We start from the raw sequence: 26349 nt of genomic DNA, 5'->3' as shown, positions 1-26349 counted from the left end.
TAAACACCATGGGACCATGCAGCCGTCATACCGCTCAGGAAGGAGACGCGTTCTGTCTCCTTGAGATGAACGTACTTTGGTGCGAAAAGTGCAAATCAATCCCAGAACAACAGCAAAGGACCTTGTGAAGATGCTGGAGGAAACAGGTACAAAAGTATCTATGTCCACAGTCAAACGAGTCCTATATCGACATAACCTGAAAGGCCGCTCAGCAAGGAAGAAGCCACTGCTCCAAAACGGCCATAAAAAAGCCAGACTACAGTTTGCAACTGCACACGGGGACAAAGATCGTACTTTTTGGAGAAATGTCCTCTGGTCTGATGAAACAAAAATAGAACTGTTTGGCCATAATGACCATCGTTATGTTTGGTGGAAAAAGGGGTGGCTTGCAAGCCGAAGAACACCATCCCAACTGTGAAGCACAGGGGTGGCAGCATCATGCTGTGGGGGTGCTTTGCTGCAGGAGGGACTGGTGCACTTCACAAAATAGATGGCATCATGAGGAAGGAAAATTATGTGGATATATTGAAGCAACATCCCAAGACATCAGTCAGGAAGTTAAAGCTTGATCGTAAATGGATCTTCCAAATGGACAATGACCCCAAGCATACTTCCAAAGTTGTGGCAAAATGGCTTAAGGACAACAAAGTCAAGGTATTGGAGTGGCCATCACAAAGCCCTGACCTCAATCCTATAGAAAGTTTGTGGGCAGAACTGAAAAAGCGTGTGCGAGCAAGGAGGCCTACAAACCTGATTCAGTTACACCAGCTCTGTCAGGAGGAATGGGCCAAAATTCACCCAACTTATTGTGGGAAGCTTGTGGAAGGCTACCTGAAACGTTTGACCCAAGTTAAACAATTTAAAGGCAATGCTACCAAATACTAATTGAGTGTTTGTAAACTTCTGACCCACTGGGAATGTGATGAAATAAATAAAAGCTGAAATAAATCATTCTCTCTACTATTATTCTGACATTTCACATTCTTAAAATAAAGTGGTGATCCTAACTGATCTAAGACAGCACATTTTTAATATGATTAAATGTCAGGAATTGTGAAAAACTGAGTTTAAATGTATTTGGCTAAGGTGTATGTAAACTTCCGACTTCAACTGTACCTGTAGATACCTTTTAGGGTACATAATCGAGTATAACGGTACATTTTTGTTACCAATATTTTGAATATAAAGTTACAATCATCACACACTCTAAAAAAAAGGGATACGGTGAAGGTACATTTCTGTTTCCCAGGGTGGAGGTGTGGATTAGTGGGGGCGTGGCTTTCAGTTAGTTATTTTTGGCCAGCTGTGAGTGGAAGTGTTGTACGAGTTTAAGTGGTCTATGGTTATGTAAATAACATTTTGAGCATGTCCACTGCCAGTTCTGAAGTCTTCATAAAGGCTTACATAAGAGCATGTGACAATAATTAATAAGACCATGTGCTGTAATTAATATTGTAGCGACCTTAACCTAACACTGAGTGACCTTGTCAAGCGTAACGGACCTCTTGGTGAAATGGTTAAGGTGTTGGTTTGACAGTCGCTGGACCCAGGTTCGAGACCCGGTCAGGTGTGTCAGAAGTGGGATGGCGTAGAGGCGTGTACACGTGAGTGACTTGATATAGAGAAAAGATTCATTTTTGCCACTTAAAAACAAACCGCTTTGTCACTGTGGTGGTAACCTAAAAAGGCAAATGTGTACCTTTTCTAAAGGTACGGTTTTGTACCTGTGTGAACTATATTGTACACTATTGTCTCTTTTAAGGTATGAACTGCAAGGGTACAACTATGTACCTACAGTATACAGTAACTAATGGTACATTGGACGTACCTTACAGGGTACCACTACAGTGACAAGTGGATCTACCCCTTTAAGTACAATTCTGAACCTTTTTTTCTGAGAGTGTAGGGATAGAAAGCCACACTATTAATACATTGCAGTTGTTGGAGGGACAGCGCTGTATTCTCACTATAGATTATCCTTTGGTGTTGGTATGCAATGTAATTGCATTTCAGGGGCTAACAATTAGCTTAAGGGCTAACAATTACACCAAGGTTGCTGTATGGCTATGATGACTATTTATAAAATGATAAGAAAACACCCTTTAGCTGTGTTTTACAGGACATACCACGGGTTCTCATGACTTGTTGCTTAAATATAGGCAGACTATAAGGCTAAAGGGCTACAACAGTTGCTTCAGGCAGAACCCAATATACTGCCACATTTAGCTCCTCGAAATAGGGCTTTATTGGACAATCCAATGCACTAGCCATGTGAATAGGAGCAGAGCTATTTTCTGAACAATCAATATGCATCACGGAATGGTCATTAACTGAGATCACTCCAGTCGGCTGGCTAAACTGACACCCAAAATAATCAAGTCAGCATGACAACACTAAAGCATATAAAATGTGAGAGGATCTTCATGAAAAAAAAAACATGCACAAGTTATGCTAATGCTAACAAATAACAGGAAAAACACAGCATGTAGTCTACATCCAATTACTTGTACAATCTGACCCTATAAAACAACGCATTTTACTGCACCTCTCCGGTGTATGTGACAATAATATTTTCTTTGTACTTATTAGGGTAACTGTAGCTTCCAGCAGTTGGTCACTGTTACATATCTTTCCACAGAAGGTTTTACATGGAACCCAAAATGGTTTTACCTGGAATCAAAAAGCGTTTTACCTGGAACCAAAAAGGGTTCTCCTATGGGGCTGAAGAACCCTTTTTGAACTCTTTTTTCTAAGAGTGTACAGTAGCCCACTACACCCAGGGCTCACACGGAGGCATAGCCGCCCTCAGAATCATGTGGCATATCCCTGTTGGTGTGTGGATACTGGATATTGAGACCTTTGAAACAATGCTAACGTGAATATAACAGACAGATAACGTCATATATTATATTAGCTATAATGCTTATATATGGTATTCATATTAAAGGCCCAGTGCAGTCAAAAATGTGATTGTCCTTTGTTTTATATATATTTCCACAATATGTGGTTAGAATAATACTGTGAAATTGTGAAAATGAAGATAATGCCCTTTTAGTGTAAGAGCTGTTTGAAAAGACCGCCTGACATTTCTGCCTGTTTTGATGGGATGGAGTTTTGGCCTGCCTGGTGACATTACCAGGTGGTTAATTAGACCAATAAGAAAGAGAGTTCCAAAACTCTCAGTAAGGTTTCTTAATGGTTACCCAGAAATGATTTGATATTGCGATAAAAACGGCTGCATTGGGCCTTTAACTAATACCAAACACACCAAGACAGTCGTGAAGAGGGCACGACAATGCCTATTCCCCCTCAGGAGACTGAAAATATTTGGCATTGGTCCTCAGATCTTCAAAATGTTATACAACTGCACCATCGAGAGCATCCTGACTGGTTGCATCACCGCCTGGTATGGCAAGTGCTCGTCATCCAACCGCAAGGCACTACAGAGGGTAGTGCGTACGGCCCAGTACATCACTGGTGCCAAGCTTCCTGTCATCCAGGACCTCTATACGAGTCGGTGTCAGAGGAAGGCCCTAAAAATTGCCAAAGACTCCAGCCACCCTAGTCATAGACTGTTCTCTCTGCTACTGCACGGCAAGCTGTACCGGAGCTCCAAATCTAGGTCCAAAAGGCTCCTAACCCCAAGCCATAAGACTGCTGAACAGCTAATTAAATGGCTACCCAGACAGTTTGCATTGACCCCCCTTTTCTAAAAAAATAAATAAAATAAATTGGTCATTTAGCAGACGCTCTTATCCAGAGCGACTTACAGGAGCAATTAGGGTTAAGTGCCTTGCTCAAGTGCACATCGACAGATTTTTCACCTAGTCGGCTCGGGGATTAGAACCAGCGACCTTTCGGTTACTGGCACAACGCTCTTACCCACTAAGCTACCTGCCGCCCTTTTCTAACGCTGCTGCTACACTGTTTATTATCTATGCGTAGTCACTTTACCCCTACCTACATGTACATATTACCTCGACTAACCTGTACCCCCGCACATTGACTCGGTACCGGTACCCCCTGTATATAGCCTCGTTATTGTTATTTTATTGTAATTTTTTTTTTTACTCTTATTTTTCTTATAACTGAATTTTTGGTTAAGGGCTTGTAAGTAAGCATTTCACCTGTTGTATTCGGTGCATGTGACAGATATAATTTGATTTGATAATAGCTACCCCAACCAAAAGTCCTGAAGTGTAGGCCATTCATCACTGATAAGGGCAGGGCTCATCTGTAAAAGAGAGCTTGGTCTCAGCATGACTCCCGGTCCAAATAAAGGTTCAATATAGAAATAGGGCCATGCTATAGGCCAGCTATAGATTAGACAACACAATAACAAATATACATTTAATCCTGATGAATACTTTTGTAGATCCCTTCATTGAATAATGAAGCTCACAATGTTACCGTATGGTTTTTAAAAAGCCCCCTCCTACTGTCAGCATGTGCTCTAATAATCCTTCATAAGAACATTTCAGATCAGTAACTAAGAAAAACTGAGCATTGTCTCTATTGGTAGTAGACATGTCATCCTCAAAGACAGATCATGTGCTTCGGCTGATAAAATCATAGTGTGTTGTCTGGCTGCCATCCAGTAAAGTGAATGGTTTCCTGGCATGCTACGCTAGTGACCTCACAGTGTACAGCAGGCCACTGACATTCTGGACTCCCCCAGATGGTAAATATAATGTCTTTGAAGATGCCACCTGGTGCTTTTCACATATTCAGCTACAGCATATATCTCTTTCTCTCTCTCTCTCTCTCTCTCTCTCTCTCTCTCTCTCTCTCTCTCTCTCTCTCTCTCTCTCTCTCTCTCTCTCTCTCTCTCTCTCTCTCTCTCTCTTTCAAAGAGCAGGGAAATATGTCACTGGGTAAATGTTCTTTTTGCAGCAATGAATGAGTCTCATGGCCCACCAGTGTATCCAGCGTAGAATAATATCACTATTCATTGATTCAATGATTCAACCACAGACAGGCAAACTCCATCTAACCCAACTATCTCATGACCCAACCATCTCACTCTTTAGCTGGTCTCTCTCTCTCTCTCTCTCTCTCTCTCTCTCTCTCTCTCTCTCTCTCTGTCTCTCTCTCTCTCTCTATGTCTCTCTCTCTCACTCTCTCTCTATGTCTCTATCTTTGTCTCGCTGTCTCTGTATCTCTTTCTCTCTTGCTAGTCTTGGTGCGTACAAATCATTATGTATTTATGTGTAAAGAGAACTCCTGTCATGATCAGTTTCCATATCCCTGCCACCTCTCTTTGATGCCACAGGGAGAGAAAATCTGCTGTCACAATCCTCTCTACTCTACCTCTCTAAAGTCTATACGCTCTCTCCTCGTCCTTCCCCTCCTTTCTCTCCTCCTCGTCCTTTCTCCTCTCCATTTCTCTCTCTCTCTCTCTCTCTCTCTCTCTCTCTCTCTCTCTCTCTCTCTCTCTCTCTCTCTCTCTCTCTCTCTCTCTCTCTCTCTCTCTCTCTCTCTCTCTCATCCCTCTGCATATCCTTTCTCCCTGCCCCTCCCTCTCTCCCTGTCCCTCCCCTGGTGGACTCTATGATTGGGTGACATCATCGCCTGTTCACACCCTTCCACAGACACGCACGCACGCGCACACACACACACCGTCGACACGGTGGATGCAAGAGGACAGCCACAGCAGATACCGCACATGTGTTTGATTCATTGTTCCAGCGGAGCACGATGCCCCTTAAACAAACAACACACATACTGTAGATATGCACACTCATAGACACACACACACACACACACACACACACACACACACTCAACAGTTAGCTTCACATTATACTTTTTTTTCTACAAATCAAACATGATCAGACAAGCAAAGTTATGTGCAAGACACTGTAATAGCTTCTCAATAGCCTTGTCATATTTCCAAATGGAAGTTGAACTGAATACAAATTGACAGAAAACTATAACTATAAGAAACAAGCTGCATATTGTGGTACTGTGAGTCCCAAATGGACATCCTTTCCTGTTTTACTGCCGTACTTCCTGTGTCCATCAGGGTTGGGGCCATTTCTATTTTTATTACTCAATCAACTCAGGAAATGTATTGAAATTCAATTAAGAAATCGAAAGAATCTTTATCAACAATAACGGTCCAATACAAATTGAGGAGTTGGATTTCAGTCCATTTCATTGATTGATTGGGAGGGCATTGACCTGTCCTCTCGCAGCCCTGTTGGCCATCCCCACGACCAATAGTCTATACTGTCCAAATCCCTGCACTAATCAAAAATAAATACAAATGAAACAACAATGTCTGCTATGAGACTGAAAAAAACAGAATGCACACACACTGGTCACTTAACATATACCATATTGATAAATGTTTTTTACGCTTAATGCCTGTTGTGTTTGCATAAAGAAGGGAGTTCTTAGCCCACTATTTGGAATGTGTGTTTATCCTGACGTGTCACTGCCGTTCGGTGGCCCACTCACCTGACTATTAGTGTCCTTGCGTGGTTTCCGTGGGGACCAGTCCCTTCCTCTAATCAGCAGATTGACCTTTCTAAACAAGGGAGCCATCGGAGCCCGGCTACATCAACATTCTAACACACTGTCAGGAACACACTCACGAGAGGGGACCAAACATTACACGATACACACAAGTCATCACTATTTAGCAGGTGTCTTTGGATGTGTCAGATTTGTATGTTTGTGTAGTTTTTATATTTCAATACTTGTATCAATGTAATCAGTAATCAGTGGTTCTATTTCTACACTGACTGTTAGGCAATGGGCCTTTGTAGCTCAGTTGGTAGAGCATGTAAAAATGTATGAACGCATGACTAAGTTGCTTTGGATAAAAGCATCTGCTAAATGGCATATATTATAATTACAATTATTCTCTATCACATTGGTCGAGAGGACCAATGGGGATTCAAAGACGTTATCATGGGCGGGTTTAGTGTGCGCTGTCAAATAATTTGACTGGGTTTGTCAAAAGTAGGGGTGTAGAATGATACAGGGCAGCTAGCCAACTGAACAGGCACACTGCTATTGGTCAGCCATACTGGTCTGAATTCACTCAACATTTAGCTTCCTGCCTCTCTCTCTCTCTCCCTATTTATATTCCCCCTCTATCTCTCTCTCCTTCTCTCTCTCTCTCTCTCTCTCTCTCACGCTCTCTGTTTCTGTTTCTCTCTATTTATCACTCTCTTTCTCTCTCTCTCTGTTTCTATAATATAAATAATATGCCATTTAGCAGACGCTTTTATCCAAAGCGACTTACAGTCATGTGTGCATACATTTTTACATATGGGTGGTCCCGGGGATCGAACCCACTACCCTGGCGTTACAAGCGCCATGCTCTACCAATTGAGCTACATCTGTTTCTCTCTATTTATTGCTCTCTTTCTCTCTCTATCTGCTTCTATCTCTACATATGTTTCTCTCTATTTATTGCTCTCTTTCTCTCAATTCCATTTCAATTTAAAGGGCTTTATTAGCATGGGAAGCATATATTTACATTGCCAAAGCAAAGGGAATAGACAATAAACAAATGTTATATTATTGGCTATGTACAGTGTTGTAACAATGTGCAAATAGTTGAAGTATGAAAGGGAAAATAAATAAACAGATAAATATAGGTTGAATATTTATCTCTCTGTTTCTATCTATCTATGTACCTCTCTCTCTCTCTCTCTCTCTCTCTCTCTCTCTCTCTCTCTCTCTCTCTCTCTCTCTCTCTCTCTCTCTCTCTCTGTTCAGTGTGCCTGCTGACTGGGCAGTTGAGCTCCATGGAAACTGCTAATGAATCCAGTTTTTGGATCTTATCTCTCTCTGGCTGGCCTGCCAGCTCTCTCTCTGCTCTCGTTGGGATAGCTGTATTAGCTGCCTCACTGATGACTATGTAGGCGGTCCAAATGGCACGCTGTTCCCACTATGGGCCCTGGTTAAAAGTAGTGCACTACTTAGGGAATAGATTGCCATTTGGAATGCATCCTATGTGGAGGCCTGCTACTATCCATTCACCCTCAGTCCATCCATTCAACAAACAAACATAAGAAAATAGAACAGTAGTAGAATCCAATATGGAGTTTGGTACAAGTTAATCTAATAAAAGGGTTTACTCTTGTTGTTTCAAAAAGTGAATTATAACTGAAGTGAATGGTAATTGTAAAGCGATGAAAGTGTATGTTTAAATGTTTCAGAGGCCACAAACTGCAGTATAAGAAACCGAATAAAAGCAAAAAGCAACGCAAGCAAAAGCGATAACGCCAAACACAATTTCCACTATACAAGAATGCAGCTAAACTAGCTGAAAGAACAGCAGGGCAAGACAATGCGCTGCATATTTAGCAGGGGAAGTGTGTTTTTTCCCTGCCTCAAAACAGGATGTCCTTTAAGCCAAACTTTTTGGTATTTTTATTCAGAGGGATTCTTCTTCTTCCGCTGTCTGAGCATAGGGCCTCCTCTGGCCAGCCATGTGCCTTCAGGACCCTTGAATACACACACAGACACACACACACAGACACACACACACAGACACACACACACAGACACACACACACAGACACACGCACGCAAACACACACATGCACACGCGCACATGAAGGCACTCAAACACACATGGACACACACACTTATGCAAACACACACACATGCGTGCACACACACATTCACCCTTTACTGATGCCCAGCGAAGGAGTTCAATTCTACCAGCCCCAGCCCTTTAAGATCCCAGAGTGCTCTCCTGCTGTGCCCATTCCATAGAGACTCCCCTCTACCCCTCTAGACTTTTAGGACTTGGTGCCCAGTTCCTGCCAGACCCTTGCAAACTCACTGCCAAGCCTTACTGGCACGGTTAACTACCCCACTAAAATCTGATGCATCAACGCAGCACTCATAAATAAACAATATATTAAAAGGAAAGGGCGTAGGAAACCATCATACTCAAGCCACCACACTCAGTGCAATTTCAGATATTGGATGTCGAGCTCCATAAAAAAAAAAACACTACGTTAAAATGTCTGAATAGCCTTACCAAAGCATGACGTACCAGAGCATGACTCTCTGATATTTAAGTGATACAAGAGGTAGAGATAGACGACCAAGACATTTGTTTTCCAGAGTCTCTGAGTTGCCATGACAACCACTACTGCAATCTTTTAAGTTCCAATAAAACTGAACTTTCCAATGCTCCTGCACCCAATTCCATTGTAATGTGTAGCCCACATAACTGTCCCCCCCAGTGTCCCCATCCCTCAGTTTCCCCCACCCCCCAGCGTCTCCCCACCCCCCAGTGTTCACCACCCCCCAGTGTCCCCCCAGTGTCCCCTACCCCCAGTGTCCCCCTCAGTGTCCCCCACCTCCCAGTGTCTCCCCACCCCTCAGTGTCCTCCCCCAGTGTCCCCACCCCCCAGTTCCCCCGTGTCCCCCCCCACCACTCTGTGTCCCCCAGTTCCACCCCAGTGTCCCCCCACCCTTCAGTGTCCCCCCAACCCTCAGTGTTCCCCCCGCAGTGTCCCCCACCCCCAAGTCCCCCCAGTGTCCCCCACCCCCAGTGTCCCCCACCCTCCAGTCAGTCACCCCCAGTGTCCCCCCAGTTTCCCCCCACCCCCAGTGTCCCTCCAACCTCCCAGTGTCCCTCCACCCTCCCAGTGCCCCCCCACTTCCCAGTGTCCCCCATCCCCCCAGTGTCCCCCACCCCTCAGTGCCCCCCTGCCCCCAGTGTCCAATCCTGTCCCCCTTCTTACCTTGAGGTGTGAAAGCTGTCTCCTGTCGTCTTCCAGCTGCCTCTTCTTGTTCTCGATCTCTGTCTGCCTCTTCCTCTTCTCCTATTGGTGCATATGGAAAATACTGTCAGTATCAGGGTAGAATCAAATCAAATCAAATTTTATTGGCCACATGCGCCGAATACAACAGGTGCAGACATTACAGTGAAATGCTTACTTACAGCCCTTAACCAACAGTGCATTTATTTTTAATAAAAAAGTAAAATAAAACAACAACAAAAAAGTGTTGAGAAAAAAAAGAGCAGAAGTAAAATAAAATAACAGTAGGGAGGCTATATATACAGGGGGGTACCGGTGCAGAGTCAATGTGCGGGGGCACCGGCTAGTTGAGGTAGTTAAAGTAATATGTACATGTGGGTAGAGTTAAAGTGACTGTGCATAAATAATTAACAGAGTAGCAGCAGCGTAAAAAGATGGGGTGGGGGGGCAGTGCAAATAGTCTGGGTAGCCATGATTAGCTGTTCAGGAGTCTTATGGCTTTGGGGTAGAAGCTGTTGAGAAGTCTTTTGGACCTAGACTTGGCACTCCGGTACCGCTTGCCGTGCAGTAGCAGGGAGAACAGTCTATGACTAGGGGGGCTGGAGTCTTTGACAATTTTGAGGGCCTTCCTCTGACACCGCCTGGTATAGAGGTCCTGGATGGCAGGAAGCTTGGCCCCAGTGATGTACTGGGCCGTACGCACTACCCTCTGTAGTGCCTTGCGGTCGGAGGCCAAGCAGTTGCCATACCAGGCGGTGATGCAACCAGTCAGGATGCTCTCGATGGTGCAGCTGTAGAATTTTTTGAGGATCTGAGGACCCATGCCGAATCTTTTCAGTCTCCTGAGGGGGAATAGGCTTTGTCATGCCCTCTTCACGACTGTCTTGGTGTGTTTGGACCATGATAGTTCGTTGGTGATGTGGACACCAAGGAACTTGAAGCTCTCAACCTGTTCCACTACAGCCCCGTCGATGAGAATGGGGGCGTGCTCAGTCCTCTTTTTTTTCCCTGTAGTCCACAATCATCTCCTTTGTCTTGGTCACGTTGAGGGAGAGGTTGTTATCCTGGCACCACACGGCCAGGTCTCTGACCTCCTCCCTATAGGCTGTCTCATCGTTGTCTGTGATCAGGCCTACCACTGTTGTGTCGTCGGCAAACTTTTAATGATGGTGTTGGAGTCGTGCCTGGCCATGCAGTCATGGGTGAACAGGGAGTACAGGAGGGGACTGAGCACGCACCCCTGAGGGGCCCCCGTGTTGAGGATCAGTGTGGCAGATGTGTTGTTACCTACCCTTACCACCTGGGGGCGGCCCGTCAGGAAGTCCAGGATCCAGTTGCAGAGGGAGGTGTTTAGTCCCAGGATCCTTACCTTAGTGGTGAGCTTTGAGGGCACTATGGTGTTGAATGCTGAGCTGTAGTCAATGAATAGCATTCTCATGTAGGTGTTCCTCTTGTCCAGGTGGGAAAGGGCAGTGTGGAGTGCAATAGAGATTGCATCATCTGTGGATCTGTTGGGGCGGTATGCAAATTGGAGTGGGTCTAGGGTTTCTGGGATAATGGTGTTGATGTGAGCCATGACCAGCCTTTCAAAGCACTTCATGGCTACAGACGTCAGTGCTACGTGTCGGTAGTCATTTAGGCAGGTTATCTTAGTGTCCTTGGGCACGGGGACTATGGTGGTCTGCTTGAAACATGTTGGTATTACAGACTCAGTCAGGGACATGTTGAAAATGTCAGTGAAGACACTTGCCAGTTGGTCAGCACATGCTCGGAGTACACGTCCTGGTAATCCGTCTGGCCCTGTGGCCTTGTGAATGTTGACCTGCTTAAAAGTCTTACTTTTAAGACGGTCAGTTTGAGGAAAGACAGTCAGGGTAAAGAGGACGAATGGACGGAGTAGGGATGGTATGATCACCCTACGAAACATTGGCAACCTGTTCTACCCCTGTAGGTTCCTGTTGCTCAGTGGATTGGGGAATAGTGCCAGCAACACTAGGATCGTCTACGTTTTCTAGTAAACAGTGACAGAACAGTGAGTTATCAGTGAATGGACCATTACGGCATTAAATGCCCAGAGCAACTGATATTTGGCCTCATTTGTTTGTATGTTGGGCTCCTCAGCTGGAATAAAAAACTAAAGACCAGTACTAACCATATTCAAGTGTGCACAGAAATATACACAAATACTTTTTATTCTCTCGTGTATTTACAGAGAGGCTACTGTGTCCAGACTGTCCATTCAATCTCCTCAGTAAATACAATCTACCACAGATCATAGCAATAAAGAAATGAAAGGTCCACACTGTTAGAAGAGCCACACTCCTGACACAGTGTCACGCCCGTCTATGAAATAGGACCAAAGCGCAGCGTTGGGAGTGAACATGATGATTTTAATTAAATGCTCACAACAACAAAAACAATAAACAACGAAAGCGTGACGTCTAGTGTACAACACGCACACACACGAACAAAATCCCACAACCCGAAAGGAAAACAGATAGATTAAATATGGCTCCCAATCAGAGACAAACAGCCGACAGCTGACACTCGTTTGCCTCTGATTGGGAGTCACACCGGCAAACATAGAAAATAAACCACCTAGAACACCCACCAGAGAAACCGAAAACATAGAATGAACACACCCTGGTTCAACATAATGAGTCCCCGAACCAGGGTGTGACAGTACCCCCTAAAGGCGCGGACTGTGACCGCGCCCTAAATACGAGCAAAACAGGGGAGGGCTGGGTGGGCATTCTTCCTCGGCGGTGGCTCCGGCTCGGGCTTGATCCCCACTCCCTCTCCAACCCCCAAAGTACTCCTGGTCCTGTCTAGCCCCGCTGGCCGGAGCCGGACTGACGACACGCGCCCCTGGCTTGGTGCGTGGAGCAGGAATGGACCGGAATGGGCTGGCGACGCACACCACTGACTTGGTGCGGAGAGCAGGGACGAGCCGGACAGGGCTGACGAGACGCACCACAGACTTGGTGCGGGAAGCTTGGATGGGCCGGACTGGGCTGGCGACGCGCACCGTATCCCTGGTGCGAGTGGCCGGAACAGGCCGGGTCGGGCTGGCGACGCGCACCGTATCCTTGGTGCGAGTGGCCGGAACAGGCCGGGTCGGGCTGGCGACGCGCACCGTATCCCTGGTGCGAGTGGCCGGAACAGGCCGAGTCGGGCTGGCGACGCGCACCGTATCCCTGGTGCGAGTGGCCGGAACAGGCCGGGTCGGGCTGGCGACGCGCACCGTATCCCTGGTGCGAGTGGCCGGAACAGGCCGGGTCGGGCTGGCGACGCGCACCGTATCCTTGGTGCGAGTGGCCGGAACAGGCCGGACCGGGCTGGCGACGCGCACCACCGGCACGATGCGAGGAACAGGAACAGGCCGCCCGTACTGGAGACACACACCACTGGCCCTACGCAGAGATCAGGAACGGGCCGGACCGGACTGGACACACACCCCAGTACCTCTCGCCGTGCCTCCACACTATCCCTCTCCTCTGTGACCAGTGGCCCCCTTAACCTGGCGGCCTCCTCTTCACACCCGCTGGACCGCTCCATCGCGGCCTCCTGCTGCCCCGTCGTCCACGTCGTGAGCCCCCCCCTAAAAATTTTCTGGGGGTCTTCCCAGGCCTCCAACATTCTCTCCCATCTCTCGCTCCTCTGTCTCCAACCCTCTTCACTCAGCTCCTCCATGGGCTTGACCCAATCGAAGCTGCCACGGAGATTTATTCGCGATGGCTCTTCGACACGCTGCTTGGTCTGGTCTTGGTGGGATTTTCTGTCACGCCCGTCTATGAAATAGGACCAAAGCGCAGCGTTGGGAGTGAACATGATGATTTTAATTAAATGCTCACAACAACAAAAACAATAAACAACGAAAGCGTGACGTCTAGTGTACAACACGCACACACACGAACAAAATCCCACAACCCGAAAGGAAAACAGATAGATTAAATATGGCTCCCAATCAGAGACAAACAGCCGACAGCTGACACTCGTTTGCCTCTGATTGGGAGTCACACCGGCAAACATAGAAAATAAACCACCTAGAACACCCACCAGAGAAACCGAAAACATAGAATGAACACACCCTGGTTCAACATAATGAGTCCCCGAACCAGGGTGTGACACACAGACCCTGTGGCTGTAGCGACCAACTACAGAGATAAGATTTACTAGGCCATTCCCCCCTACTAAGTACAGAGGAAACCATAGACACTCTCCTCCTAAAGAGCTGCCCCGTTCAACAATTACATACTCTGGCATGTGCTATGTCACAGTGTCCCTCCTTCAGGCTTGGTATTTGAATATGAAAGAGTTGTTTGAAAGGGCATTCTAGGCTGAACTTCATACAGTGCTGGATAAGATGACTAATCTAAATCAATATGTGCTCTATGTTGAGCATAGAGAAGGTTTGCTGGATAGAAATGGTTGATTTGAGGTTAAAGGAACACATGGCGTGACTAAAGTGTCCTCTCTTATGCCCTAAGATGACTTGGACTTCATATTCAACTTCCCAAACACACACGCACGCACATTAACACATGCACGCAAACACACACACACACGCACGCACGCACGCACGCACGCACGCACGCACGCACACACACACATACACACATTTTAAATACTTTATTTTAATCCACAAATCATACAACATCAAGAAGTATTCAAACATTTCACAGTTATGTGATACAAGGACACTTAAGGATACAAAAAGCACCTTCTTGTCCACACAGCTAGGTTGCCCATAACGGCTGAAACAGAGCAGTACCTTGCAAGTTACTTTGCCATAGTCTTAGACAGGCCTGCCATCTGAAGGCCACATACCGTAAGCCTATGTACATGGCCATCAACTTGCACTTTTATCCCAGGCTGTCCAAGCGTGATACGAGGGGCTGGTATTTAAGAAGCTTGTCAGCAAAGTTCCATGTAACAATCAAATGAGCAACCCACTTCCGAAATGAGCACCTCCCTCTGTCCTTCCCAACAACAACACACACATACACTCACACACACACACACACACAAACACACAATGAGCCGTGCATTTCTCATTGTGCCAGGCAGAGGAGGCTCCTCAGAGGAGGAAGGGGAGAACCATCCTACTCAGTGAATTTCATAAAAATAAAAGTAGTGAAACATTTAAAAAAGTTGTCCTTTTTAGATACAACTATACTAAATATGTTCACATGTCACCAAATAACTGATTAAAACACACTGTTTTGTAATGAAGGTCTACAGTAGCCTCAACAGCACTCTCTCGGGTAGCACCATGGTGTAGCCTGAGGACAGCTAGTTTCTGTCCTCCTCTAGGCACATTGACTTCGATACAAAACCTAGGAGGCTCATGGTTCTCACCACCTTCCATAGACTTACACAGTAGTTATGACGACTTCCGGAGGATGTCCTCCAACCAATCAGAGCTCTTGCAGCATGAACTGACATGTTGTCCACACAATCAAAGGATCAGAGGATTAATCTAGTACTGAAAGCATAAGCTACAGCTAGCTAGCACTACAGTGCATAACATGTGGTGAGTAGTTGACTCAAAGAGAGAGAAAGACAATAGTTGAACAGTTTTGAACAAATTAATTTCTTAAAAAATTAAGGAGAAGCAGCAGAGACAGAAAGAGAGAGAGAGCAAGAGAGAGAGAGAGAGAGAACTATATTTAGTTGTATTCTTTTCACTTTCACTTAGCCTACTTAGCTTGCTAATGCAGCTAGCTAATTTAGCCTACTCAAACACCCGGCTCAAACAGCGAGGAATGCTATTTGTTAGCTAGCTGGCCAAGGCTATCCAACACTGGAACTCTTCCAAGTCAAGGTAAGCTTTCAGTTTTATAAATGTATTGCCACCAGGGCCCTCCGGTGCAACTGCTAAACCGCTTGCTGTACACTGTACTGCATGATTGTAGCGGGTTTACTAAAGCATTAGTTCTAGTAGCTATAACGTTAGCTAATATGGTGACAACGATGTAGGCTGTGTGTAGTGGTTAGCTTGTGTTGACAGCTGTTGTGTTGTGCACTGAAGTCCACAAGGGAAGGTGAGTGGAGGAGAGCACGTACATACGAGAAGGAATTATACAACGAGTTATGATGCTGTTTGTATGTGGCTGCTATGAATGTGAACTGTGGGTTATCAGGGGTGTATTCATTCCACCAATTCTGTTGAAAAACAATTCCTAAACGGAAGCAATCGGAACAAAATGGTGATAAACCTACCTGAATATGTCCAATAGAAACTCTCGTTTGCAACTGTTTGGACTAATGATTACACCATAGATCAGCTAGATGCAGGCAAGAGTGTGCAAGGCGGTATTGAATGTGCCACTGTCTGTCACCTCGATTACTCCAATTTGTCTCTAGACCTGTGCACCTACGTTATAAACGTTCATTCGTAGTCTTGGTTGTAACAACCTCATAATGGATATAGGGAACATTTGAGTAGTAGCCTAAACCTATCGATGTTACATTGAGCTGGGTGAATGGAATATGAATGACAGTCATCCAATATGCTGTAATAGAAATAACAGTCATGTTCATAAATGTTTCTATTGTTTATACATTTTATCCCTAAATTTAAACAGCACATACCGCCACTGGTGGCAGGGTATTATGTTAAAAAGATCTGGCCATACTCTGCATGACTTCCTCTCTGTCTCCAGACAAGCCAGCTCCAAGCCAGCTCCAAGCCAGCTCCAAGCCAGCTACAAGCCAGCTACAAGCCAGCTACAAGCCAGCTACAAGCCATAGAAATACAATACACCTGCCAAGCCTGCTATAAGCCTGCCAACTAAAACCCAATCAAAGACAATCCACTTGCCCCAACATCCAGGCACTTGTTTATCAGAGAATAATTGGATAGGTGTGAGCAATATTGTTGAAGCTATCAGCCTATTAGATGGCAAGGTGCAGCTATTATTGGCAATACCTATTTGATTCTTTCAGATTTAGAGGAAGATTGGTGGCAATGGGATAGGGGCTTTTTTTTTTTTAAACAACAACAATACAAAACAAAGACAATACGAATGGCCGCTCCCATCAGTGGGTGAGCTCGCCCCCACCCACCCCGAGATGCCAGCAGGGCGAAGCCCCCACCCACGGCCCAAAGGGATTTTCCAAGGGCGGAAAGGACCAAGCCTCGCCAGACGCCCGGGAAGGCATTGAAGAGAGCACACCCATAACCACCAGGACCGACACACACTGAGGGGAACACTGAGGGGAACACTGAGGGGTGGGGGGACAGTGGGGTGGGGGGGACACTGGGGGGTGGGGGACACTGGGGGGTAGAAAGACACTGGGGGTGGGGGGACACTGGGGGTGGGGGAACATTGGGGGATGGGGGGACACTGGGGGTCGGGGAACAGTGGGGTGGGGGGGACACTGGGGGGTGGGGGAAGACTGGGGGTTGGGGGACACTGGGGTGTGGAGGAAACACTGGGGGTGGGGCACACTGGGTGGTGGGGGAAGACTGGGGGTTGGGGGACACTTGGGGGTGGGGGGGACACTGGGGGTGGGGGAACACTGGGGGTTGGGGGGGACACTGGGGAGTGGAGGGACACTGGGGGGTGGTGGGGAGGTAACACTGGGGGATGGGGGAGGGGACACTGGGGGGACACTGAGGGGTGGGGGGGACACTGGGGGGTGGAGGGACACTAGGGGGCGGGGGGACACTGGGTGGTGGGGGAACAGTGGGGTGGGGGGACACTGCGGGATGGGGGTAGACTGGGGGTTGGGGGGACACTGTGGGGTGGGGGAACATTGAGGGGTAGGGGGACACTTGGGGTGGGGGAACACTGGGGGGTGGGGGAACACTGGGGGGATAAGGTAATAAGGTATTGGCTGAGCTTTTCACATGCCCATGTGATAGCCAACGCCTCCTTCTCCACTTGTGCATACCTTTACTCTGTGTCGGATAAGCTTTGTGAGATGTATGCTACTGGACGTCATTCCATGTTGTCTTGCATCTGTGTGAGGACCGCCCCAAGCCCAAACGATGATGCATCTGCTGACACCTTTGTCTTAGCGTGGGTACAGTACTGGGCCAGCACTCTCTGTGAGGTCTCCTTTGATTTTGTCAAACGCCGCCTGTTGCATGTGACCCCATGACCAGTCATTCTCTTTGGCTTAAAGTCTCTCAGGGGTTTGGTTGTGTCTGAAAATTGTGGGAAGAACTTACCCACATATGTGGCCATGCCTAAGAAGGTCCTGACTTCAGCCATGTTCTGGGGGATGGGCATGTGATGGTGCTGATCTTGTCTGGCTCTGTTCCAGCTGCACTGTGTCCCAAGAACAAGACCACTGACTGTGTGAAAGTACATTTTTCATTGAGTTTCAGGCCAGTCTCCTGGAGTCTGGTCAGAACTGCTGTAAGTCTTTCATCATGTTCTGCTCTGTCCTGTCCGCACAAGAGCACGTCATCTATGATGCCCCTCAGCCCATCCAACAGCTGGGACATGCGTCTTTGGAAATGCTCAGAACCAGAAGCGATTCCAAATGGCAAAACGTTGAAACAGTACCGGCCAAACGGTGTTATAAACGTTGTGAGTGCCCTACTGTCTGGTGACAGGGGTATCTGACAGATGCCTGAGTGGGCATCCAGCTTTATGAAGACCTGTGAGCCATCCAACTGAGCCAGCGACTGCTCCACTGATGGTAAGATGTGTCTCTCTCTGCAGAGTGCCTCATTCAAGTCAGTCATGTCGACACAGATCCTAATGTCCCCATTGGCTTTTGGGACCACCACCATCCCTGCACACCAGTCAGTGGGACTCTCCATTTTAGACACAGACCCAATTTATTCCATCCTCGCCAACTCTTCTTTTACTTTGGCCAATAAAGGGATAGACACACGGCAGGGGGTGGTAAGGGCATAGGGGACGGCATCCTCCTTCAGGCGGATTTTGTAGTTACCTTCTAGTCTTCCTAGGCCAGAAAACACTTTGGGGAATTTCTTTTTGAAAACCTTCCCTGGGTCCTCCAGTTCGCTCACTCTCTCAATGAGTTGCAATGCATCAATTGCTGGCAGCCCCAGCAACGATCTGGCCAGAGAGTCAATGACGAAGACAGGCTGGATGGCACTTTTGTCTTTACTCTCCAGTTTACTCACCATCTGCCGTACCACTGGTAATATCTTATTACTGGGCCCGTACAGTTTTTTGTTTGTAGGGAGCAAAGGGCCATCTCTACTGTAGCTATACAGTAGCGAGCAGGCCTTCCTAATTGACCTGGCCCAGGTATCCTGGATGGATATCGATCTCATTCCGCCAGTAGAGGATGCCTGGTTGTTCTTTAAAAGTGCTTTCCTCTCAATCTTAAATAAGCATGCCCCATTCAAAAAATTCAGAACTAAGAACAGATATAGCCCCTGGTTCTCCTCAGACTTGACTTCCCTTGACCAGCACAAAAACATCCTGTGGCGTACTGTATTAGCATCGAATAGCCCCCGCGATATGCAACTTTTCAGGGAAGTTAGGAACCAATATACACAAGCAGTTAGGAAAGCAAAGGCTAGCTTTTTCAAACAGAAATGTGTATCCTGTAGCACTAACTCCAAAAGGTTTTGGGACACTGTAAAGTCCATGGAGAATAAGAGCACCTCCTCCCAGCTGCCCACTGCACTGAGGCTAGGAAACACTATCACCACCGATAAATCTACAATAATCGAGAATCTCAACAAGCATTTTGCTACGGCTGGCCATGCTTTCCACCTGGCTACCACTACCCCGGCCACCAGCTCTGCCCCCTCCGCTGCAACTTGCCCATGCCCCCCCCACAAATCACCCTTTTTTTCTAAAAATAGCCGCCGAAATTGTCGCAACCCCTATTACTAGCCTGTTCAACCTCTCTTTCGTAACGTCTGAGATCCCCAGAGATTGGAAAGCTGCCGCGGTCATCCCCGTCTTCAAAGGGGGTGACACTCTAGATCCAAACTGTTACAGACCTATATCCATCCTGCCCTGCCTTTCGAAAGTTTTGGAAAGCTAAGTTAACAAACTTATATAAGATCACCGACCATTTCGAATCCCACCGTACCTTCTCCGCTATGCAATCCGGTTTCCGAGCTGGTCATGGATGCACCTCAGCCACGCTCAAGGTCCTAAACGATATTATAACCACAATCGATAATAGACAGTACTGTGCAGCCGTCTTCATCGACCTGGCAAAGGCTTACGACTCTGTCAACCACCGCATTCTTATTGGCAGACTAAATAGCCTTGGTTTCTCAAATGACTGGTTCGCCTGGTTCACCAACTACTTCTCAGATAGAGTTCAATGTGTCAAATCGGAGGGCCTGTTGTCTGGACCTATGGCAGTCTCTATGGGGGTGCCACAGGGTTCAATTCTTGGGCCGACTCTTTTCTCCGTGTATATCAATGATGTCGCTCTTGCTGCTGGTGACTCTCAGATCCACCTCTATGCAGACGACACCATTTTGTATACATCTGGTCCTTCATTGGACACTGTGTTAACAAACCTCCAAAAGAGCTTCAATGCCATACAACACTCCTTCCGTAGCCTCCAACTGCTCTTAAACACTAGTAAAACTAAATGCATGCTCTTCAATCGAACGCTGCTGGCACCCGCCCACCCGACTAGAATCACTACTCTCGACGGGTCTGACCTAGAGTATGTGGACAACTACTAATACCTAGGTGTCTGGTTAGACTGTAAACTCTCCTTCCAGACTCACATTAAGCATCTCCAATCCAAAGTTAAATCTAGAATCGGCTTCCTATTTCGCAACAAAGCCTCCTTCACTCATGCTGCCAAACATGCCCTCATAAAACTGACTATCCTACCGATCCTTGACTTCGGCGATGTCATTTACAAAATAGCCTCCAACACTCTATTCAGCAAATTGGATGTAGTCTATCACAGTGCCATCCGTTTTGTCACCAAAGCCCCATATACTACCCACCACTGTGACCTGTACGCTCTTGTTGGCTGGTCCTCACTACATATTCGTCGCCAAACCCACTGGCTCCAGGCCATCTATAAATCACTGCTAGGCAAATCTCTGCCTTATCTTAGCTCATTGGTCACCATAGCAACACTCACCCATAGTATGCGCTCCAGCAGGAATATCTCACTGGTCATCCCCAAAGCCAACACCTCCTTTGGCCGCCATTCCTTCCAGTTCTCTGCTGCCAATGACTGGAACGAACTGCAAAAATATCTGAAGATGGAGACTCTTATCTCCCTCACTAACTTTAAGCATCAGTTGTCAGAGCACCTTACCGATCACTGCACCTGTACACAGCCCTTCTGAAATTAGCCCACTCAACTACCTCATCCCCATATTGTTATTTATTTTGCTCATTTGCACCCCAGTATCTCTATTTGCACATCATCTCTTGCACATCTATCATTCCAGTGTTAATACTAATTGTAATTATTTTGCACTATGGCCTATTTATTGCCTTACCTCCATAACTTGCTACATTTGCACACACTGTATATATATTTTCTGTGGTATTTTTGACTTTATGTTTTGTTTTACCCCATATGTAACTCTGTGTTGTTGTTTTTATCGCACTGCTTTGGTTTATCTTGTCCAGGTCGCAGTTGTAAATGAGAACTTGTTCTCAACTGGCTTACCTGGTTAAATAAAGGTGAAATAAATAAAATAAAAATAAATACAGACTAGTGGGGATTGATGTCACTGCTGCCCCTGTGCCTAGTTTCAATGGCACAACCTCCCCATTGAGTTTAATGTCTGAGTGCCAGCCAGCGTTGTTTTCCCTGACTTCCCCCAGAAAGATGCTGTCCTACTGTGACTGCTCCTCCTCCTCATGCTGATCAACAGACCGCTGAAAAGTGTCCTCTCCTGTGACGTTTCCATCATTTGCTGGGCAATCTTTCCAGCTGTGGAAAGGGGATTTCCAAACATTTGCGACAAATACTTGAACTGGCTACTGGCGCTGTCTGTGATTGTTTTCTCCACGTCTGTCTCTGTTCTGTGTTCCCCTCTGTTTTTTTTTTGCACTTTAGGAAAATGCATGTATTTCCTCACTGCATCGACTACTGTATTTCCTCACAGCATCGCCTGCTGTTTTTTTTACTGTCTCACTTTGCCTAACCTGGTTTACAGCTTTGGACAAGGTAAGCTGTGAATCCAACTGTAACTTTTCAGAAAGTGAGATATTTCTTATTCCCCACTACAATCCGATCTCGGATCAGTTCTTCCCTGAGTGCACCAAACTGACAATGTTCCGCTAGCTTGTGAACAGCTGTGATAATGCTGTCAGCGGTTTTACCCTGCTCCTGTTTGCGCACATTAAACCTAGCTCTCTCAAATACAATGTTGTATCGCCATAGGAAATGCATTTCAAAGCAGTCTTTAACGGCACTGTAGTTACATTTCTCTTCCTCAATCAACGGTGAAACATTTAATATATCCTCTGCTTCATCACCCATAGAGTAAATCAGTGTATTAACTTGAAATGCCACATTTTTCACATTTAATTCTGAAGCTACTCTGTACCTTTCAAAGCGCCTGATCTATTTTGGCCAGTTTTGAATGTCCATACAATCAAAATTCTCAGGGGGATTCGGCTGCTTCAGCCACACCCGTTGCTAACAGGTGTATAAACTCGAGCACACAGCCATGCAATCTCCATAGTCAAACATTGGCAGTATAATGGCCTTACTGAAGAGCTTAGTGACTAGAGTGTGCAAAGCTGTTATCAAGGCAAAGGGTGGCTACTTTGAAGAATGTCAAATATAAAATATATTTTGATTTGTTTAACACCTTTTTGGTTACTACATGATTCCATATGTGTTATTTCATAGTTTTGATGTCTTCCTTATAATTCTACAATGTAGAAAATAGTAAAAAATAAAGAAAAACCTTTGAATTAGTAGGTGTGTCCAAACGTTTGACTGGTACTGTATATGTTTTATTGTCACATACACCAGATAGGTGCAGTGAAATGTGTTGTTTTACAGGGTCAGCCATAGTACTACAGTGAAGATGGCTGGCCTGGTGTCTCAGTTGGTTAGAGTGCAGAGTTCATAACACTACAGTTGTGGGTTAAATTCCCATGTAGGCAGAATAACTGTGTTCTTAAGCTAAATTGTTTTATTAGCGTTATGGATGACATAGGGCATACAAATAGAAGAGTGGTGAGAAATATGGGAAATGCCAGGGGTGTTGAGGGTATTGGCATGAGGCTGTATTGGAAGTGAGTGTTTGTTAGCATTGTTTTTTACAGTGCCCATTTAAACTGTGCAGCCTGCAGCACTGGCCTTGGCTAGGTCTATCTGTAGGTTTTGCTCATGCAGCATTATTGAAAAGGGACAGAATTAAATTGAAAGAATGAGAGAAGGAGACAGAGAGAGAGAGAGAGAGCGAGAGAGAGAGAGAGGGAGAAGGGGAGGGAGAAAGAGAGAGAGAGAGAGAGAGAGGGGTAGAGATGGAGGTAGAGATGGAGACAAGTGAGTACCTCTCTCCTCTCTCTCCATCCAGGCAGAGTTATAATAAGGCAGAATCTTTAAAGATAAATTAGTTTATGTGTGTGTGTGTTTGTGTACAGTATGTGTAGGGCAGATTAAGACATAGCGAAAAAAGATAGTTAGAAGGAGAGCGAGATAGAGGGAGAGGAGAGAGAGAGTTTGGGGTGTCTTTGGAGGAAGACGCTGAAAGACATGGGCTTAGGGATCAAAGGTTTTAATTCTCCTTCCCAGTTGGTAAGCATGAATGATTAAAGCCACTAAAGATGAACGCTCGAGAAACACTCATGGAACACCTATGGAAAGCTCAAGACGTAAATGAAAGTGGAGGAGGAAATCTCCAATAAAATCCATCAAACCCAAGCCAGTCCATCTACTACTGTATATACAGTGGGGGAAAAAAGTATTTAGTCAGCCACCAATTGTGCAAGTTCTCCCACTTAAAAAGATGAGAGAGGCCTGTAATTTTCATCATAGGTACACAAAATGAGAAAATCACATTGTAGGATTTTTTATGAATTTATTTGCAAATTATGGTGGAAAATAAGTATTTGGTCAATAACAAAAGTTTCTCAATACTTTGTTATATACCCTTTGTTGGCAATGACACAGGTCAAACGTTTTCTGTAAGTCTTCTTTCACACACTGTTGCTGGTATTTTGGCCCATTCCTCCATGCAGATCTCCTCTAGAGCAGTGATGTTTTGGGGCTGTCGCTGGGCAACACGGACTTTCAACTCCCTCCAAAGATTTTCTATGGGGTTGAGATCTGGAGACTGGCTAGGCCACTCCAGGACCTTGAAATGGTTCTTACGAAGCCACTCCTTCGTTGCCCGGGCGGTGTGTTTGGGATCATTGTCATGCTGAAAGACCCAGCCACGTTTCATCTTCAATGCCCTTGCTGATGGAAGGTTTTCACTCAAAATCTCACGATACATGGCCCCATTCATTCTTTCCTTTACACGGATCAGTCGTCCTGGTCCCTTTGCAGAAAAACTGCCCCAAAGCATGATTTTTCCACCCCCATGCTTCACAGTAGGTATGGTGTTCTTTGGATGCAACTCAGCATTCTTTGTCCTCCAAACACGACGAGTGGAGTTTTTACCAAAAAGTTATATTTTGGTTTCATCTGACCATATGACATTCTCCCAATCCTCTTCTGGATCATCCAAATGCACTCTAGCAAACTTCAGACGGGCCTGGACATGTACAGGCTTAAGCAGGGGGACACGTCTGGCACTGCAGGATTTGAGTCCCTGGCGGCGTAGTGTGTTACTGATGGTAGGCTTTGTTACTTTGGTCCCAGCTCTCTGCAGGTCATTCACTAGGTCCCCCCGTGTGGTTCTGGGATTTTTGCTCACCGTTCTTGTGATCATTTTAACCCCACGGGGTGAGATCTTGCTTGGAGCCCCAGATCGAGGGAGATTATCAGTGGTCTTGTATGTCTTCCATTTCCTAATAATTGCTCCCACAGTTGATTTCTTCAAACAAAGCTGCTTACCTATTGCAGATTCAGTCTTCCCAGCCTGGTGCAGGTCTACAATTTTGTTTCTGGTGTCCTTTGACAGCTCTTTGGTCTTGGCCATAGTGGAGTTTGGAGTGTGACTGTTTGAGGTTGTGGACAGGTGTCTTTTATACTGATAACAAGTTCAAACAGGTGCCATTAATACAGGTAACGAGTGGCGGACAGAGGAGCCTCTTAAAGAAGAAGTTACAGGTCTGTGAGAGCCAGAAATCTTGCTTGTTTGTAGGTGACCAAATACTTATTTTCCACCATAATCTGCAAATAAATTCATTACAAATCCTACAATGTGATTTTCTGGAGAAAAAAATTCTACATTTGTCTGTCATAGTTGACGTGTACCTATGATGAAAATTACAGGCCTCTCTCATCTTTTTAAGTGGGAGAACTTGCACAATTGGTGGCTGACTAAATACTTTTTTCCCCACTGTAAGCATATTAAGTGTTGCAATCGTTTCCCTGCTCAGTAATGTCAGAGTATGCAGTAGATTATACTGTATAGAAAGTGTTTTGAGGGTGAGAGTGTAGCATGATGTGGCATGATGATCTCATCACTTACCGCTATAGCCTGGATTCTCTCCTGCTGTGACAGCGCCTCAGACATCCTGGCAGAATGAGAGAGAGAGAGAGGGAGAAAGAGAGGGGAGAGAAAGAGAGAGAGAGAGAGATATGGTTAACAAGAAACCCAACGGACAATTGGCCGTGAAGACAACATTCTGAAGACACAGCCAGTCTAATAGGTTTGTGGTGGTCTTGGATACTATGGGTCTCTTTGCATTTGAAACATGTTGATATTGAGAAGTATGGGTAAGGCCAAGTTGCATTCCTTCCACCCATTGTTACCTTCATTACAAACTATTAAGTTGCTTTCACAAACAGGCATTAACAAGCATCTCCCTCCCTCTCCTTCTCTCTCCTTTGATTACAAACACACAGGAGTAGCCCCATGTTGCCAAAGCACTGAGTAAAATGAATACCAGTCAGTAGCACTTCATAAATCGGGGCGGGGGAGGGGGAGATCTGAATTTCATCCTCCCGTCTCATTGACAGTTGTAAAATCTCATTCGCACAGGTCAAGCATTTTACTAGAGAGAAAACACATGTATGCATCTACGCTTTCATACCTGAGGAATTCAGAACATTTGCAGATCAGTGCCATGGCTGCTTAGCTTTCCTACACAGATTATTTCCTAGATACACTCATAGTCATGTGTATGGTTAATAATCATATGATTATGGTTAATAGTCATACGTGTATGGTTAATAATCATACGTGTATGGTTAATAGTCATGTGTATGGTTAATAATCATATGTATATGGTTAATAATCATGTGTGTATGGTGAATAGTCATATGTGTATGGTTAGTAATCATATGTGTATGATTAATAGTCATGTGATTGATTTATAGTCATGTGTATGGTTAATAGTCATGTGTATGGTTAATTGTCATGTGTGTATGGTTAATAGACATGTGTGTGGTTAATAGTCATGTGTGTATGGTTAATAGTCATATGTGTATGGTGAATAGTCATATGTGTATGGTTAATAATCATATGTGTATGATTAATAGTCATGTGTGTATGATTTATAGTCATGTGTATGGTTATTAGTCATGTGTATGGTTAATT

The 26349-nt window shown here is 45.6% G+C and overlaps 1 protein-coding gene across 3 annotated transcripts in view; it reads right to left on the bottom strand.

Moving 5' to 3' along the window:
• Positions 1-26349, bottom strand: part of LOC121576486 (paralemmin-1) — a 67751-nt gene that overhangs the window by 14050 nt on the left and 27352 nt on the right. For all 3 annotated transcript variants that reach the window (XM_041889656.2, XM_041889655.2, XM_041889657.2), the window contains exons 2-3: positions 25279-25324; positions 9723-9803 (exon numbers count right to left, since the gene is read on the bottom strand). In XM_041889656.2, the coding sequence (XP_041745590.1) occupies positions 9723-9803; positions 25279-25324 (127 nt within the window). The remainder of the gene's footprint in view (positions 1-9722; positions 9804-25278; positions 25325-26349) is intronic.

The sequence above is a fragment of the Coregonus clupeaformis genome, chromosome 11, assembly GCF_020615455.1.
Source record: "Coregonus clupeaformis isolate EN_2021a chromosome 11, ASM2061545v1, whole genome shotgun sequence".
NCBI classification, from domain to species: Eukaryota; Metazoa; Chordata; class Actinopteri; order Salmoniformes; family Salmonidae; genus Coregonus; species Coregonus clupeaformis.
Note: the sequence above shows the minus strand (reverse complement) of the source record. Positions and strands in the feature narration are given on the sequence as shown.